This window comes from Orycteropus afer, unplaced genomic scaffold (assembly GCF_000298275.1).
Source record: "Orycteropus afer afer isolate SDZICR_OR568_19922 unplaced genomic scaffold, OryAfe1.0 scaffold00014, whole genome shotgun sequence".
In the NCBI taxonomy this organism is placed as follows: Eukaryota; Metazoa; Chordata; class Mammalia; order Tubulidentata; family Orycteropodidae; genus Orycteropus; species Orycteropus afer.
Window position 1 is genome coordinate 7,542,419 of NW_006921601.1, and position 16,932 is coordinate 7,559,350.

The following is a 16,932-nucleotide window of genomic DNA, read 5'->3' on the forward strand; positions in this document are numbered from 1 at the left end:
GGTCGCTATGAGTCGGGTCTGACTCCATGGCACGTAACAACAAGAAGAAGTAAATCTTACTATGCCACCAGAGCTCCTCTCTAAAATACTTATATCTTAAAATAAATTTCAGAGGTATTAGCAAAAGAAATATAAATAAACCAAAAGATAGACAAACTAGTAGAAAATTGATTTGTAATCCCAATTAAACCAAAACCAAACTCATTGCCGTCGAGTTGGTTCTGACTCATAGCGACCCTCCTTGGGTGTCAGAGGTAGTATCTCTACGGAAGTAGATTGCTCAATCTTCCTTCCGAGGAGTGGCTGGTGGCTTTGAACTGCCAGCCTTCTCGTTAGCAGTCAAATACCTTAGGCATTTTAAGGACAAGTAATATTTTTACAATGATTGAAATAATAGAAGACATCTCAAAGGAAAGATGGGCAAAAAGTATTATATAAACACTTTAAAACTGCTCTGAAATAAAACAAAACTTGATATAAAGGAAAAAAAGAATAAAGACAAAAATATAGCAGATGAAAGGTTAATATCTATGATGATAAAAAATGTATATATATTACTAACAAAAAAACCAAGATTCAATAACACATAGGTAAAGAAACAAGTATCTAATTAACTCAATAATAAAAATAGTGAATAAATATTTTTTAAAAATTTAAGTCTGTGCTTGTTAGCAAATTAACTGAAATAATAATGAATACAATTTCATACATTATTATTCACAATAATAACAATAATACATTATTATTGTTTTAGTTAATTACTTGTTACCACATTTGGGCTAATAAGGAACAAAAGCAAAGCAAAGTTCAGAGCTGGTAATGCTTAGCAGGAAGACAGAACTCAGTCCATGTAGGTAGCATTATAAATTGGGAGTGATTTGGTAAATGCAAATGTTTCTACACTTTGACCCAGTAATTCTCAAGTCTGATCATTTATGCCAAGGGAATAACTTAAAAGAAGAAAGAATAAAACTAAAAGTACAAAGTTGTTTATAGTAGAGTTGTTAATCATAGTTAACAGAATTATAAACATCTGAAATACCCAATAATAGACATATCAAAATAAAAGGATTAAATGATAAATATTAGGACAACTAAAAATATGAAATTGGTTATTAAATAATGTGAAAAAGTAGAAACAGGAAATGAAATCTAAACGATCAAATCATTGTAAAAAGTCGTAAACATGGGCAAATATTGGAAAGAATGAAAATTATTGCTTTTTTAGAATTTATAGGGTGCAGTGATTAAAGCCCTTGGCTGCTAGGTGGTTTGAACCCACCAGCCACTCCATGGGAGAAAGATGCAACAGTCTGTTTCTGTAAAGATTTACAACCTTGGAAACCTCATGGGACAGTTCTACTCTCTCCTACAGGGTTGCTGTAAGTCAGAATTGACTTGACAGTAGTGGATTTTTGGGTAAAATTTTAAGATAAGTTTTCCCGAGTTTTTTTTTTTTTTTTTTAATTTTTATTTTAAGAGCTTGTTTTACATTCAATGTCACGTGTATATTTAGTTTCATTCCCCATTCACCATGTCCAACCCTAATCCAGTCTTCTCCCCTCCTTACCCTGAAACCCTCCCCCTGTGCCCTCATAATTATGCACTCCTGTTTGTCCTGCATTTCCTCAGTTTGAATGTTGGTCCTTTGGTGTCTCATGGTCTATTAAGAGCTTGTTTTACATTCAATGTCACGTGTATATTTAGTTTCATTCCCCATTCACCATGTCCAACCCTAATCCAGTCTCCTCCCCTCCTTACCCTGAAACCCTCCCCCTGTGCCCTCATAATTATGCACTCCTGTTTGTCTTGCATTTCCTCAGTTTGAATGTTGGTCCTTTGGTGTCTCATGGTCTATTGCTCTAAGGGATGTATTACCACTGAGTGTGTGGGTGCAGTATCCTGGGTTGAGTGGTCTGCATGTACATCTTGTTAACTATTGGGCTGAGAGCCCGCCTCTGGGGGTGAGTTTTATTCTAGGCGCTACTAAAGAAGAACAACAAAGTTGGAGGCTTCACACCTCCTGATCTCAAAATATATACAGCCATGGTAGTCAAAACAGCCTGATAAGATGACAGACACATAGGTCAATGGAACAGAATTGAGAACCCAGAAGTAAATCCATTTACCTATGGACAGCTGATTTTTGAATAAAGGGCCAAAACCCATTAAATGAGTAAGAGATAGTCTCTAACAAATGGTGCTGGCAAAACCGGGTATTTATTTGCACAAAAAGGAGAAAGGAGGAAAAATCATTAACTAGAGGGTAGACGCATAATAACTTGAGTGAAAGGAAAGGCAATATACAGTAAGGGGGAAGTCAGCACAAAATGATCAAGGCAAAGAAAGACACTGGGAGGAGCACAAGAATTAAAGGCAACAAAGGTAAATACTATTACATATTCAATCCTGTGATAGCAGTAATAACAGTAATCTACAAGTGGATATATAGATACATAGACAGAAGCTGAACAGGAGTGGGAAGGTGAGTGGGACCTACTCATGAATATATATAGGTTTGTCAGAGGATATTTCTGTTGTTGTTGTTAGTTGCCATCGAGTCAGCTCTGACTCATATTGACCTTATGTACAACAGAATGAAATGCTGCCCTGTCCTGTACCAGCCTCACAACCCTTGCTATGCCTGAACCCATCACTGCAGCCACTGTTATCACTCCATCTTGGTAAGGGGTCTTCCCTTTTTTGGTGACCCTCCACTTTACCAAGCATGATATCCTTCTCCAAGGAATGGTCCCTTCTGACAACAGACCAAAGTAGGTGAGATGAAGTCTGGCCATTCTTGCTTGCAAGGAGCATTCCAGCTAGACTTCTTCCAGGATAGATTTGTTAGTTTTCCTGGCAGTCCATGTACTTTCAGCATTCTTCACCAACACCACAACTCAAAAGCATCCACGGTTCTTTGGTCTTCCTTATTCACTGTCCAGCTTTCACGTGCATATTTCACATGCATAGGTGATTGAAAACACCATGGCTTGGGTTAGGCACACCTTAGTCTTCAAAGAGACATCTTTGCTTTTCAGCACTTCCAGAGGTCATTTGCAGCAGATTTTCCCAGTGCAATACAACATCTGATGTCTTGACTGCTGCTTCCATTGGTGTTGATTGTGGAACCAAGTAATAGGAAATATTTGACAACTTCAATCTTCTCTCAATTCATTGTGATGCTGCTTTTTTGGTCCAGTTGTGAGGATTTTTGTTTTCTTTATGTTGAGGTTGAATAAGTACAGGGAATGGATACAACCCTGACACACTCCCTTCCTGATTTTAAACCATGCAGTATCCCCGTCCCCTTGTTCTGTTTGAACAACAACCTCCTAGCTCAGGTTCCTCATAAGCAGAGGTTCCTCATGAACAAAATTAAGTTTTCTGGAATTCCCATTCTTCTCAATGTTATCCATAATTTGTTATGATCCACACAGCCAAATGTCTTTGCATTGTCAATAAAACACAAGTAAACATCTTTCTGGTACTCTTTGCTTTCAGCCAAGATCCATCTGACATCAGCAATGATATCCAAGGATATTTCTACATATGTGTATTTTTGCATGCTATAAATATATCCATGAATATAGTAGAGCATACAAGGGACAAAGTTATTAACACTTCTTAGCCATAACTAAACACCTGGAGGGAATGAGTCACTGGGCCTAAGGGCTCAGGATCATCAGGACCTTAGTCTTGGGGGACAGCAAAGTCAACTGGCACAACATAGTCCATAAAGACAATGTTCTACATCCTAGTTTGGTGAGGAGTGACCGGGGTCTCAAAATCTTTTTTTTTTTTTTTGGTAATTTGGGTGAAAGTTTACAGAGCAAATTCATTTTCCATACAGCAGTTCATACACATTTTGTTGCATGACATTGACTGCAGTTCCCACATGTAACAGCTCTCTTCCCACTTCTTTCCTGTAGTTACCTCTTCCCTGTGTCCTTCCTTCCTATGCATCATTATGATAAATGGAGAAAAGATTGAAGTTGTCAAGGACTTCATATTGATTGGTTCTACAATCAACACCAATGGAAGCAGCAGTCCAGATATCAGATGACATATATAGCACTGGGAAAATCTGCTGCAAAAGATCTCTTTCAAGTGCTGAAGAGCAAAGATATCTCCTTGAAGACTAAGTTGCGCCTGACACAGCCATGGTATTTTCAATCACCTCATATGCATGTGACAGCTGGACAATGAATAAGGAAGACTGAAAAAGAGTTGATGCTTTTGAGTTGTGGTGTTGGAGAAGAATGCTGAAAGTACCACGGACTGCTGAAAGAACTAAGCTATTTCCCTGTGCAAATACTGCCCTTCTGTTCTGCCATGATTGATCGTTCTAAGAAGTGTAAATGTCACTCTATATGCTTGTCTATTGTTTGACTGGAAGCCACAGGTGTGAGTTCAATTTCAGGCCTGAAGGCTAACTAGGGGCCATGGTCTTGGGGGTTTCACCAGTCTCAAAATCTGGTCTTTTTTTTTTTTTTATGATTTTGGGTTTTGTCCCATATTGTTCTCCCACTCTATCCAGGATTTCCTGCACTGATCCCTTTTCAAGTGGTTGATGGTGGTAGACAGGCTCCATCTAGTTCTTCTGGTCTTAAGATCATGTAGGCTGAGGTTCCTATGGTCCACTAGACCCTTGGACTAATTGTTTCCATGCATCTTTAGTTTTCTTCATTATTCTTTGCTCCAGACTAGGAGAGATGAATTATTGCATCTAGATGGCTGCTCACAAGCTTTTATGGGGTCTTAAAATCTTGTGAGTAACTATCTAAGGTGAAACTATTGGTCTCTCTCTATCTAGAGCAAAGAAGAGGGAAGAAAATCAAAGACACAAAGAAACAATTAGTCCAAAGGACTAATGACCATGTGAACCCCAGTCTCCAGGACCACTGCCAACCACCCTGAAAGGGATCATGATAGATAGATGCTAGACAGAGTGCGAGAATAATGTGGAACAAAAACATAATAAAAATGACCAGGATTACTGGTGCAATAGAGACTGATAAGACCACCAAGACTACAGCTCTCAGATACTATTCAAGCTTGGATCCAAACTGATACAGTGGCTCAACTTACAGCCAAACAATAGACAGGTCTGTAAGGTGAACAGTAACACAAGGGAGGTCATGCTCCTTAGAATAACTAGTCATATGAGATAAAAAGGGCAGGATTTACCCACGCCTAAAGTCCTGAAGGCAGGAAGGGATATGAAAGGAGGATGGACAAATGGAAACAGTAAACACAGAGAGGAAGTAGGAAGACTGCTGTTACTTTGTGGGGAGTGCAATCAATGTCACAAATCAAAATGTATGTGAATTATTAAATTGAAAATGAATTTGCTCTGTAAACATGCACCCAATCACAATAAAAAATTTAAAATAAAATAAAATTTGTGCTTTTAAAAATTTGGTTAAAATATTACATCTGGGGATCTTCTTGTTAATGTTGGATAGGGAAATATTAGTTACTGTATTTCTAACCAGGGCTTCCAGTGGTATTGGTGACACCCTGGCCACACTATACAACAATCCATAACAAGAAGACTGACCATGGACAGCATGAAATGGGACAATTATTTTCCAGTAGTGCTCTGTGAAGCTGGGGTCCATTGAGGTGCCTCAAGGCTGTAAGTGAAAAGAGAAGGGACCCAGAGAGTATAGAGCAAAATCCTCCTATCTTCTTCAATCATAACAGCCCTATTTTTCTCTTCCCCCACATATTATCATTCTGTAGATTAGTAGGTATGAAATTGTCCAGCTAAAAAAAAAGTTTCAAAACTACCATGTTATGGAAAAAAAAAAAAAAAAAACATGAAACATGAGATTTGGAGTCAGGAGATATTTATTTGGACCTTAGTTTCCTCTACTGCAAGGCTGTTGTTGTTAGGTGCCATCGAGTTATCTCTGACTCATAGAGACCCTATGTACAGCAAAGCGTAACACTGCCCGGTCCTGTGCCAGCTCCACAATCCCTACTATACCTGAGTCCATCATTGTAGCCACTGTATCAGTCCATCTTGTTGAGGGCCTTTCCTCTTTCATTGACCGTCCACTTTACCAAGCATGATATCCTTCTCCAGGGAATGGTCTCTTCTCACAACATGACCAAAGTAGGTGAGACGAAGTCTGGCCACTCTTGCTTCCAAAGAGTATTCTGGCTGCACTTTGTCCAGGACAGATTTGTTAGTTATTTTAGCAGTCCATGGTACTTGCAGCATTCTTCACCAGCACCACAACTCAAAAATAACGACTCTTCTTCAGTCTTCCTTATTCATTGTCCAGCTCTCACAGGCATATGAGGTGATTGAAAATACCGTGGCTGTGTCAGGTGCAACTTAGTCTTCAAGGAGATATCTTTGCTCTTCAGCACTTGAAAGAGGTCATTTGCAGCAGATTTCCCCAGTGCTGTATGTCATCTGATATCTGGACTGCTGCTTCCATTGGTGTGGATTGTAGAACCAAGTAATATGAAGTCTTTGACAACTTCAATCTTTTCTCCATTTATTATGATGCTGCTTATTGGTCCAGTTGTGAGGATTTTTGTTTTATTTCTATAGAGGTGTAATCTATACTGCAGACTGTATTCTTCAATCTTCAGCAAAGTTGTGTCATCAGCATATCACAAGGAAAGAAGAAGAATCTCTCCCTTTTTTAGTTATTTGGAGGATTAGATTAAATTAGATGTGCAAATGACTTCCATATGTAAAATGTTATAGAGAATTTATTTTTTATGATGAGATTAAAATAAGTAGGATATAAGTAATCAAGTGTAACATACTAAGGAAGGAGGAGAGCTGATGGGACTTACCCACTGCTTGAGGCATTGGTATGATAGTGTTCAGAAAGGAAGGAAGATAGCAGGTCAGGAGGGAGACATGGCATGAACAAAAGCATAGAGACAAGAGGGTGAGCAGACACAGGGAGGAGGGTCTGGAGAAGAGGGGATGGATAGGTAGGATCCTAGCCATTGGAAGCACTCATTACTCTGAGCTCACTCCAACATTTATGGTTACAGTCATAGATTTTATATGTGTGTGCGTATGTGTACCTGTTTCAACTCTCCTGCTACGTCTCACAAGAGCTCTGGTAGCATAGTGCCTAAGGCACTTGACTGCTAACCAGAAGGCTGTTGGTTCAAACCCACCAGCCACTCCTGGGAAGGTTGGGCAATCTACTTCCGTAGTGATACTGCCTCAGAAACCCAAGGAGGGGTTGCTATGAGTCAGGTCCGACTTCACGGCACATAACAACGACAAGCTATGTCTTACACAATTCCATACATTTTTTTGTTCAACATATGTTTATTTGGGGTCTAAAAGTGCCAGGTACTGGGGTAAGCACTTTGGGATGAAGATGCAAACACACACACACACACACACACACACACATTCTCTCTCTCATATACACACAAAGATCTCTGACTTCTAGGGGAAATAATAGCTAACATTTGTGTTGTGTGCTGATTCTGATTCACAGCAAAGTTATAGGACAGAGTAGAACTGTCCCATAGGGTTTCCTAGGTTGTAATCTTTACAGGAGCAGATCTCCAGGTTTTTTTTCCCAAGGAGCAGCTGGTGGGTTTGAACTTCCAACCTTTTGGTTACCAGCCAAGCACTTTAACCACTGTGCCACCTCGGATCCTAGCTAACAAGTAGACCACAATTATTATGTACTAGCTGCTGTTCTAGGTGCTTTGTAAATATTAACTCATTTAATCTACATGACAACCCTAGAAGGTTGGTACTATTATTAGCCCCATTTTCAATATGACAGAGGGAATCACAGACAGGTTAAATAGCTTATCCAGGTCACAGGGTGGGGATTAAAGCTGGACAGTAGGCCTCATAGTTCCAGCTTCTGGTGGTGTTCAACACACATATGCTGAAAAAGGGAGGCAAGGAAGGAGGCTGAGGGTATTGGGAAGCAGGGCTGGATCAGTGGCCAGCTCAAGAAGGGTTTAAAGGTGGCATGAAGGAAAGGGAGAGAGGTTAAAAGTCTTATTTTCAGAAGATCAATCTGACAGGTTGGATGGGAGTGAAGTGGTGGGGAGCCTAGAGGTTTGAGGGGAGGTGTGGGGGATTGGCAATCGCCTGGGAGGGAAGGGCTGGGGTTTGGACTTGGTGGTGACAGCAGATTAGGAAGCAAGAGATGACTCTGATGCCTTTGAAAAGAGGAACTGATATATTTGGATGGTTTCCTGGGTGTGAGGGAAGAAAGAAAAGGAAGTGTCAAAAGTTCAGGCCTGGGTGACCCTCCCAGACCATTGATTCATCAGCAAATATTCACCGAGGGCCTCCTCTGTGTCCAACCCACACTAACTGCTGGTATGGACAAGGACTGCTGTCAGGAAGCTAGTGCTTACACATTTACCTTCCTTGAACTGGCACACATGACTGCAGCCCTGGCCTGAGGGAATCTTCTGCCACCCACTCCACCTACCTTTTTCTTGCTCAGCTGCTTCACTGAGGTCTGGAAGCTTGTGCCCCACTAAGTTCTGATTTCTCATCAGGATGTGCTCCTTTGTGGGAAAGGGAAAAGACAACATTTCAGATGATGGAGTCAGGCTGGCTCTTCTCTCGATTCTATGGTTCTGTGACCACTAAGCCTTGGGTGGAAGACACTACAGGTCAGGCTCAAGGTGGGGTGGACAGTCAGTCATGACATGGTAAGATATGAGCGGCACCAGGAAGATAGCTCCTGTCCCATCCTGTGGATGTACAGTGCCTAAAACTCCACCATTATTCCTTGGGTTAAGAATTGTCTTCAGCACTGTCTGCTTTTTAAATAAGCTGAGAGCCTCTGGTTGAATAAACTGCTTAGCTAACACATAGTTGAGCCTTGTAGAGGGCCTGGAGGACAAACAGGAGCAGAACTGAGACCTCTGGGTACAAGAGAGTCCCCTGGGTATGTATAGGGCTGCCCCTGGAAACAATATTTGGTCTCATGGCTATGCTCTGAGCAGTAATTGTCCTCTTTCAGGAGTTGTGACCTCCTCACTCATTTAGTTCCTCAATGATCTTTTATGGCACCTGTTGAGTTTTTAAACTCTCCAGATACTTGAGGCCTGGTAACTGCTGCCCCAAGGCAGTAGTAGGCCCTGCCACCCCATACCTTACCTGGGGCCTCACAAGTCAGAGCCTAGGGAAAGATGGAGGTGCTCACTGCAGATATACGATACAGATAGGGTCACACCTGCTCTAAGCCAATTAACACTAGACCAGGATCCTCAAGAGAAATGTCACACAGAGCCTCTCACTCTTTGTGACTTGTGTTATGAGTGGATTTGTGTACTCTCCTGTATAGCAGAGGTGACTTGTATGGTATTGTGCCCCAATAAAAAGGGCAAGGAAGAGGCCAGCAGAAGACAGCCATAGCCTTGGTGGCAGTCAAAGCTGGGGCTATTTACCTATTTCCTTGCAGAGCCAGTAGCCTACAGGCAATCAGCTCTCAGACACTGAGATTGGGGTGGGAAGTGTTGCTCAGCTGCCAGGGTAGTGGTTAGTGAGAGCTGTAACCTTCTTGCTGGATAACCTTTGCTGAGTGAGAGAAACCTTAGGGGTGGGGGGTGCCTATTGCCAAGACCTAGCTTCTGATGCTCAGGGGCTCATGAGGCAAATCCCTGGCAGTCAGGCCTCTTTGGCCCCACCTTCATCAGTGGTCTGGAACCACGGAGCACCATGGGCAGCCCCATAGGCCCTGTGCTGATCTACCAGTTAGTTAGGCCCTCTTCAAATCAGTGGCCAGCCCTCAGCTGCCCCTGAGCCTTGACACAGAGCATCATGAGAGATTTCTGAATAGAGCAATGGCCAGAATCTGAATGTGTCCCTACTGACACAAAAATCTCCTCCCTGGTGCTTGAATTCTGTCAGGTACCTCTTTTCCTTCCTGGTCCCATGGATCCTCTGTAGGACAGCCAGGAAAGCCTTGTACAGCTCCTGCTGTGGGGGCCTGGGCCCTACACTACTGGTTCAAGTTGCCTTGGTTTGTAGCTTGGGTTGGCCTTCTGGGAAAAGTGGAGTGTGAATTGGTTTGCCTTATTAACCCCTTCTCGTTCTTACACTCTCAGGATTCTCTTCCCTATATCTCTGGATACCACCAATCTCCCCCTGCACAGGGTAGCAGTCCCATGAAAGACCACTGTACCTGGTTCGATGCCCTATGAAAGTGGGGGATACCATAGGAGTCAGAAGAAATTCATCACAGGATGAGAAGAGCCCCTGATGGGCATTGTTATATTTGTGGATAAATTTGAGACCCTTTGTTAACAGGCATCAGGAAGGAAAGCTTGGACATTACAAAGGAAAAGCTATTCTTGCTTGGCCCAGTCCTAAGAGTAACATCAAGGGGTTCCTGTTTATAAACTACCAGCCCTGGTTGGATGAGGGAAAAGCCCAGGACTGAGGGGCCTATGTGTCTTATACAAACCCACTTTCACCTTGAAACATGGCCTTGTGTGACCTTGTCTGACTTCTCTCTCATAACTGGGATAAAAAGCACCTGAATCTGCCCGTAAAAAGGCAGCTATGCAACTGGTTCTAATTTTTCAGGGCGGGGAAGTTTACAATCCTGCAAAGCCCAAGTCCAGGCCAGAGCTGCCCTGCTCCAGGCCTCAGTCTTAATTCAGAAGCCTCTCAGCCTAGGGGCCCCTGGAACACATACCACCTGGCCTCCAGGAACCCACCTCCCGGAGTTTGGTCAGTTTCTGCATCCTCACAGGCTGTACTTGTATCTGAAAGTCTTTGAGTCCAGGCACTTTGGTCAGCTTGCTGCTGGCTTTGCCTGAAAAACGCTTCTCTTCCTCTGCCAGTGGCAGCTTTGCAAGCACTTTCTGCAGTCGGGGGCTGGGTTCTTCAGGGCCACTGTCCCAGGAGACTCCCCGCAGCAAGGGAGGCCAGGACACGGGGGGCCGCAGCTCAGCTTTGGAGCCAGCCTTGGGCCCTGTCAGGTCCCCAGATGAGCCCTTCCCCTGGGAGGGTAGGGGGACTGCCCCTCCAGAGCCCTGGGCTGAGCCTTTTGGCAGAGGGTCTTCAGGAGCTCTCTTCAAGAGCTGCTTGCCCAGCTCGCTCTCCCCAGGGCTTGGCTGGGGGCTGTTCAGGGCCATTTTCCCACTACTGCCTGTGCCAGGAGCTGGGTCCTTGGGTGTGATCTCAGGGTGTTGCAGGGGATCGAAGTTTTCCTTTTGTTCTATTGTAGTCTCTCTGGAATTCTCAACCATCTGGGAGCGAGGAGCCAGCCTGCCCTGAGACACTTTCCTCTGGTCATTCTGCATCCGGTCAGCTAGCCCTTTGGGAACATTCTGAAAGAGACAAGATAGAGCTAGGACTCTGGAGGCAGCTTGGGGAGAAGGTAGGTAGAGTCCTTCTGATGTAGGGTTCTCTGTCCCCACAAACCTTGCCAAAGAACCCATTTGGATTAAGGAGGGGGATGTGGGCTAGGTGGGAAGGGAAGATTTCTCAGTCAAGTCTGAGTCAATAAACAAGCCGGAGGTTTGTAACACAGATCCACAATGGGACCTGCAATCCAGAGCCAGCCACAAACTTCCCAAGGGCTAGAAGCTTAGGAGAGGACTGAAGTGGAGGGCAGCTTGGGGCAGTCACAAGTGTGGCCCCAACTCAGTTGCTCCAGATTTTAGTTGTAGCTCTGCCTGGAAAGGTCTTTAACTCTTTGGGATGCAGATTTCTCATCCAATTTGTGAAGCTTCTAAAATTGTATGCAAAAGTGTGTGTGTGTGTGTGTGTGTGTGTGTGTTTCTGGGAAGAGAATCCACAGCTTTCAAAAAATTCTCAAAGTATTCAATGATCCAAAGGAGGTTAAGAATCACTGGATGAGGTGATTCTTGCAAACTTCTTGTTGCTCAGAAGTTCTAAGTTTCTGTACTCTACTTTCACTATCCTAGGGAAACTTACTTTGTAGGGAGTATGTGAGTCTGTGTTGGTATTTGAGTAGCTGTGCTTGTGTGTGCATGAAACTTTTGAAAAGCATTTCATCCTAGGTCCAGCTCTCGGGGAGTCTGTGTTCTAACACTGCCCTTGACACCACCTTGAGCACCTCAGAACCTTGCTCTGACCAGGGGACCCCTGTATTGCCTATCTGCAAAGACAGAACTTTCCTGGCCACTCCAGTAAGAATCCCAAGCATGCTCTTGAGCTTTGCTAGAATTTTTACTTGAGCTGACAAGAGCAGCAGTCTTGCCTGGCTTCTGAGCCTAGAGGTCCCACTAGAGAGTGCAGAGTGAGGGCAGAAATCTCCATGGAGTCACGCTTACTGAATCCCGCCTCCCTAGCCCTTCCACCTCAGACTTCTGGTCATGATATGGTAGAGGAATCTATCAGTTTGCCCAGCCTCCCCCAGCCTTGACCCTCTACTCATAAACACACACTTGCAGACTCCCCAGGAGCCAATACAAACTTCTAGGAGACTGTGGCTTTCACACCCAAATCACTCCAGCAGGGCAAATCTCAAACTCACAGGATTGCCAAGGTGAGGTGAGGAGACTTCGGCCTCATCCCTCTTCTGCTGATAAAAGTAAACATAAGTCAGTCAGCAATGTGAAGAGACTATATTTCCTCTCCAAATACTCCCAAGGAGGCCCCTAGCAGTGGTGTAAGTTCCTCCCTCACCCAGCACCCTCATCTCAAGTAGGCCATGGGGAGGCCTCCTGGGTAATAGGGGGTGAGGAAAGAGATCCACTGGCATAGAAACCTTGAGTGGGGCCCCTGTTACCTGTGGTGGTGCTCCAGGCAGAGGGGTCTGTGGACCACTGCATGCATCCAAACCTGAAATGGTCCAGATACTGATGAATGTTGTCTGGCACCCAGACCCTCAGCTGTCCCTACGCAGAACATCCTTCTTAGCAATGTAGGCCTGGGAGCCAAAAATGCCAGCATTTGTTGACTCCCTTCCCATTGCCAGGTTTGGTGATGGCTCTCTTTTCCTCACAGAAACCATGTGAGGAAACTGAGACAAGCTTATATAGCTGGGAAATACCACTGGGATTTGAACCATGCCTGATCTTAGCCCAAGCTTGTCCCACAGAACTGACAAGGGTAGGATGCTCTCCCTGGTACCCTATTCCTTCCTGTGTGGCCCTGTAATAGCCTAATGAAAGATAAGAAAACAAAAAGGCAAGAGGGGCCCAGAAGGCTTTCCAAGTAAGCTCTGTGCAGGACTTCTCTCTGGGTCCTCTTTGGGCCTGCTGGGCAGAGAGAGCCTGTCATAGCTCCCCTTCCCATAACCTTGGCCCCATATTCACCCAGTCTGGACATTCTGGGCTAGGCCTGCCTCCCTACACTACATCCCAAACCCCAAAAGAAAGTACATCTGCCTCCTTTGGGACTGAACAGGGGTCCTGAATGGGAAGACTGCAGGACAGAGGGATGGTGGCTGGGAGGTATCTTGGTTACTCCAGGGGAAAGGCTAAGCCATCATCCAAAGGGAGAAGCCAGGGCAGGAAATGCCTGGCAGGGTTGGATCTTACCTAGTGGGGTCTGGGGCCTGGATCTTACCTGGTGGAGTAGGGACTGTGAGTGAGTTGTTCCGAGAGGATGTAGGAGAAGATCCAGGGCTGAGGTTCGGGGAAGCAGCTGGGAAATAGACACAAATTGTCTGGTATTTGTGATAGTTTAGGACTTCAACTTAACAAAGAACTCCTTTCAGATATTTCTGACCCCTGGGAACTAGATCTGCTCAGTCAGGATCAACAGCTGATTCCTAACTGCCATACAAAGTTCTTCCTACCACAGGCCAACCTCTCCCTGCTGCCTGCTCAACAGAAAGGGCATTCAAGGCATTCAGAAGGGTGAAGGGAACTGGCACTCCTCTGCCTGCCTTGCCTAATCCTGAAGCACCTACAGAAACTAAAGACCTGGCAATGCTTGAGAGAAACAGCTTCAAGGATTGTACCTCCTATTGGACTTCTCAGGATGGTCCTAATTTCAAATCTTCCCCTTGCCGTCCTAGATACAGACTTGTCTAAAACCTGCTACAACTTACTGCTCACAAAGAAGAGTTACTCTAGTCCCAAGGATAGCAGGAAAATTTTAGGGCCCAGAAAAAGCTTCCTTCTAACTCAGAAATGCCTGAAAGACCCCCTCCTCACTCCTCATAGTACCTAGGATCCTTCACAGGACCCACAGCTGAAGAACAGGGAGAGGGAGCCCAGCGATGGCCTCTCTAGACCTTTGTTGACTGAAGAGGTGGCCAAGAGAACAGGAGTCCCTGGGGAAGGTAGGGCTGTCACACAAAGCCCATCCATGCAGGGTGGCCCAGAAGTCTGTGTGCATCACACAGAAGGATTAAGGAAAGTGTCATCACACAGAAGATTAAGGAAAGTGGAAGCTGATAGTAATGGGTGGTGTGGGGTCAAGTTCATGGATATCAAATAAGTTGATACTTTTTTGCAAAACAAGAGACTAGAAATGTCATATTTAGCTACAATTGTACAAACATTTCTGAAACTAGGAAAGATGTCCTTTCAGGATTGTCTCTAGAAGGCGCATTCCTCTTGGGACCTAGAGGCCTGGGGGCCGGCCAGTCAAAGGCAACCTCCTTGGAAACCAGGATCCTACTACAACTGGGGCTTGTTGCTTTCCCTCAACCCCCATCCCCTGTCCTTGGAGTGGCTCGGGACAGCCATCCTGGCCCTGCCCTACCTGATGGGGAGTCACCTGGGCTGCTCCTAGACTTCCTCCCTCGGCGGGTCAGGAATCGTTCACTCACTATCTTGGCTTCTTCCAGCAGTGCCAGGTTTTTCTTCTTGTCCTCCTCTGAGATGCTGATGTCTGGTAGCTTGTCATTTACCAGGTCAATGATGTGCCCTGCAGGGTCTGCAGAAGGAGGTGAGCTCAGGGTAAGAGCCCCTGAATCCTTGGGCCCAGGCTGAGAAGCCTTGCTACCCCAACCTCAGTTCAAGGATGCTACCCAGAGCAGACCCAGCAGCCAAACCCTGGCCATGCTCGTCTGTGGACAGTCTATGTGGAGACAGAAGATGGCTTCCTTAGCAGGCCTGGCCCCTCTGGCCTTTAGCCTGTGGATGGCATGTCCTCTGTCACAAATGGCCATGAAACTACCTCAGGCTCCAATACTGCACTGAACTCTGTCTTTAAAGGAAGATCATCCAGGACCTCCACTTGTTATCTGCCATCTCCCCTAGTGTGTGCTTACTTTGAGTCTCTGTTTCTTTAACAAGCTGGTGAACTTAAAGTTGTGGATAAAGGGAGCATTTCAAATATCATGGGTCACAAACAAAATTTCATGGCCACCTTCCCTCCCTTCTTTCCTCCACTCACATTGTTTACCCCCATCCTTTTCCAAAACTGTCCCTGCTCCAGCAGCCCCTCTCTGGGAGAAGGATAGCACTTCACTGAGCTGCTCAGAAACATGAGAGTCACTCCACACCCCTCCCTCTTCCTCACTACCCTCATGTCCAACCAACTGAGCAAGTTCTGGCATTTACCTTATCAATATCTCTGGAACCTGTCCCCTCATCTCTATTCTTGCTCATTAGCTCTTACCTGAACAGTTATATCAGCCATCTCATAGGCTCTCCTGCCTCCAGGCTATTCTGTTCAATCCATCCTCTACTGCCTATCAGAGTGACCTTTCACAGAAGATGCCACTCTCCTGCCACCTCTCATCAAGGTTGCTTACTGTCCTCAGTGTAACATCTGAACTCCAAACTGGGCCCTGCCCCACATACTCCTTCTAAGACCCCTCTGTTGCAGTCAGTCTGAAGTGAATGGTTCCCATTTTTTTGCCTCCCCAGCCTCTATTCCTCTTTTGGGGAGTTGTTTTTCTGGGGTCATGGTTCCTAACTTTTCCTTGGGGAATATCCCTCTGACTCACTCTTAATTGCATTAATTAGTGGGGAGCTAATCTCTTCTCACCTACCCCCAGTGCCAGGAGTGAGAACATGTACCAGTCATGGCCAACTGATAATTCAATCTCTTCAACCACAATGATTGGTTCAAAGATAGCCATATTGACTCCAGTGAAGGTCAATCCTGGGAATTTTGTGATGTATATTAGAGAAGAACTATCTTTTTGCTGATGGGATGTTGACCTGGAGTTGCTGGTAGCCATTTGCCAACATGTTTGAAGAGCTAGCCCTCTAAACTAATGCATAAGAAAGCAAACTTGAGAGATGGAATGGGACAATTACTAAAACCCAATCTGAGCACCTGGATGCAGCACTCCTGAAATCACAGCCCCCGGCTTTTATTTAGTTTTAGTTTTTTGATGTAAGTTAGTTTGAATTGGATTTCTATCATTTGAAAGAGAACTGACTAATATACACAGTAGAATATTAGGATATTCAGTTACCAACACAATACTTAGCTGTGATTTTTCTGCTCTATCATGTTGCTTCTTCTACCTAGAATGCCTTTGCTCCCTCATATCTGTCTTTTCAACTCTCTAAGGTACAACTCAAGTATAATCCCATCCAGAACATGGACCTAACCCTCACCCTCCCAAGAAAGAATTGGCCCCCTTCTTCTCTCAGGGAGCTCTGGTGGCGTAGTGCCTAAGGCATTTGACTGCTAACCAGAATGCTGGAGGTTCAAATCCACCAGAAACTCCTCAAAAGGAAGACTGGGTAACCTACTTCCGTAGAGATATCACATTGGAAAACCAAGGAGGGGTAGTTATGAGTCACGATCAACTCAATGGTAGCGAGTTTTCTCTCAGTTTCCCTAGCATTTCCGTGAAGACCCTTACAATACAATGTCCTGATTATATCTGTCCATTTCTAAGGATCCATGTAGATAGGGACTGAGTTTGTATCTTGTCTATGGTCCCAGTGGCTGGCCCAAGGCCCACCCACTGCCATTTAGTCAATTCCAACTCATCATGACCCCATAGGACAGAGTAGGACTGCCCCATAGGGTTTCCAAGGCTGTAAATTTTTTTTTTTTTTTTT

The 16,932-nt window shown here is 44.7% G+C and overlaps 1 protein-coding gene across 1 annotated transcript in view; it reads right to left on the bottom strand.

Moving 5' to 3' along the window:
* The window catches only part of IRAG1 (inositol 1,4,5-triphosphate receptor associated 1), a 157,308-nt gene that overhangs the window by 58,350 nt on the left and 82,026 nt on the right, over positions 1-16,932 (bottom strand). Inside the window, 6 exon segments of the mRNA XM_007955160.2 lie at positions 8,454-8,532; positions 10,696-11,310; positions 12,483-12,527; positions 12,738-12,790; positions 13,520-13,597; positions 14,666-14,839. Of these exon segments, the coding sequence (XP_007953351.1) occupies positions 8,454-8,532; positions 10,696-11,310; positions 12,483-12,527; positions 12,738-12,790; positions 13,520-13,597; positions 14,666-14,839 (1,044 nt within the window).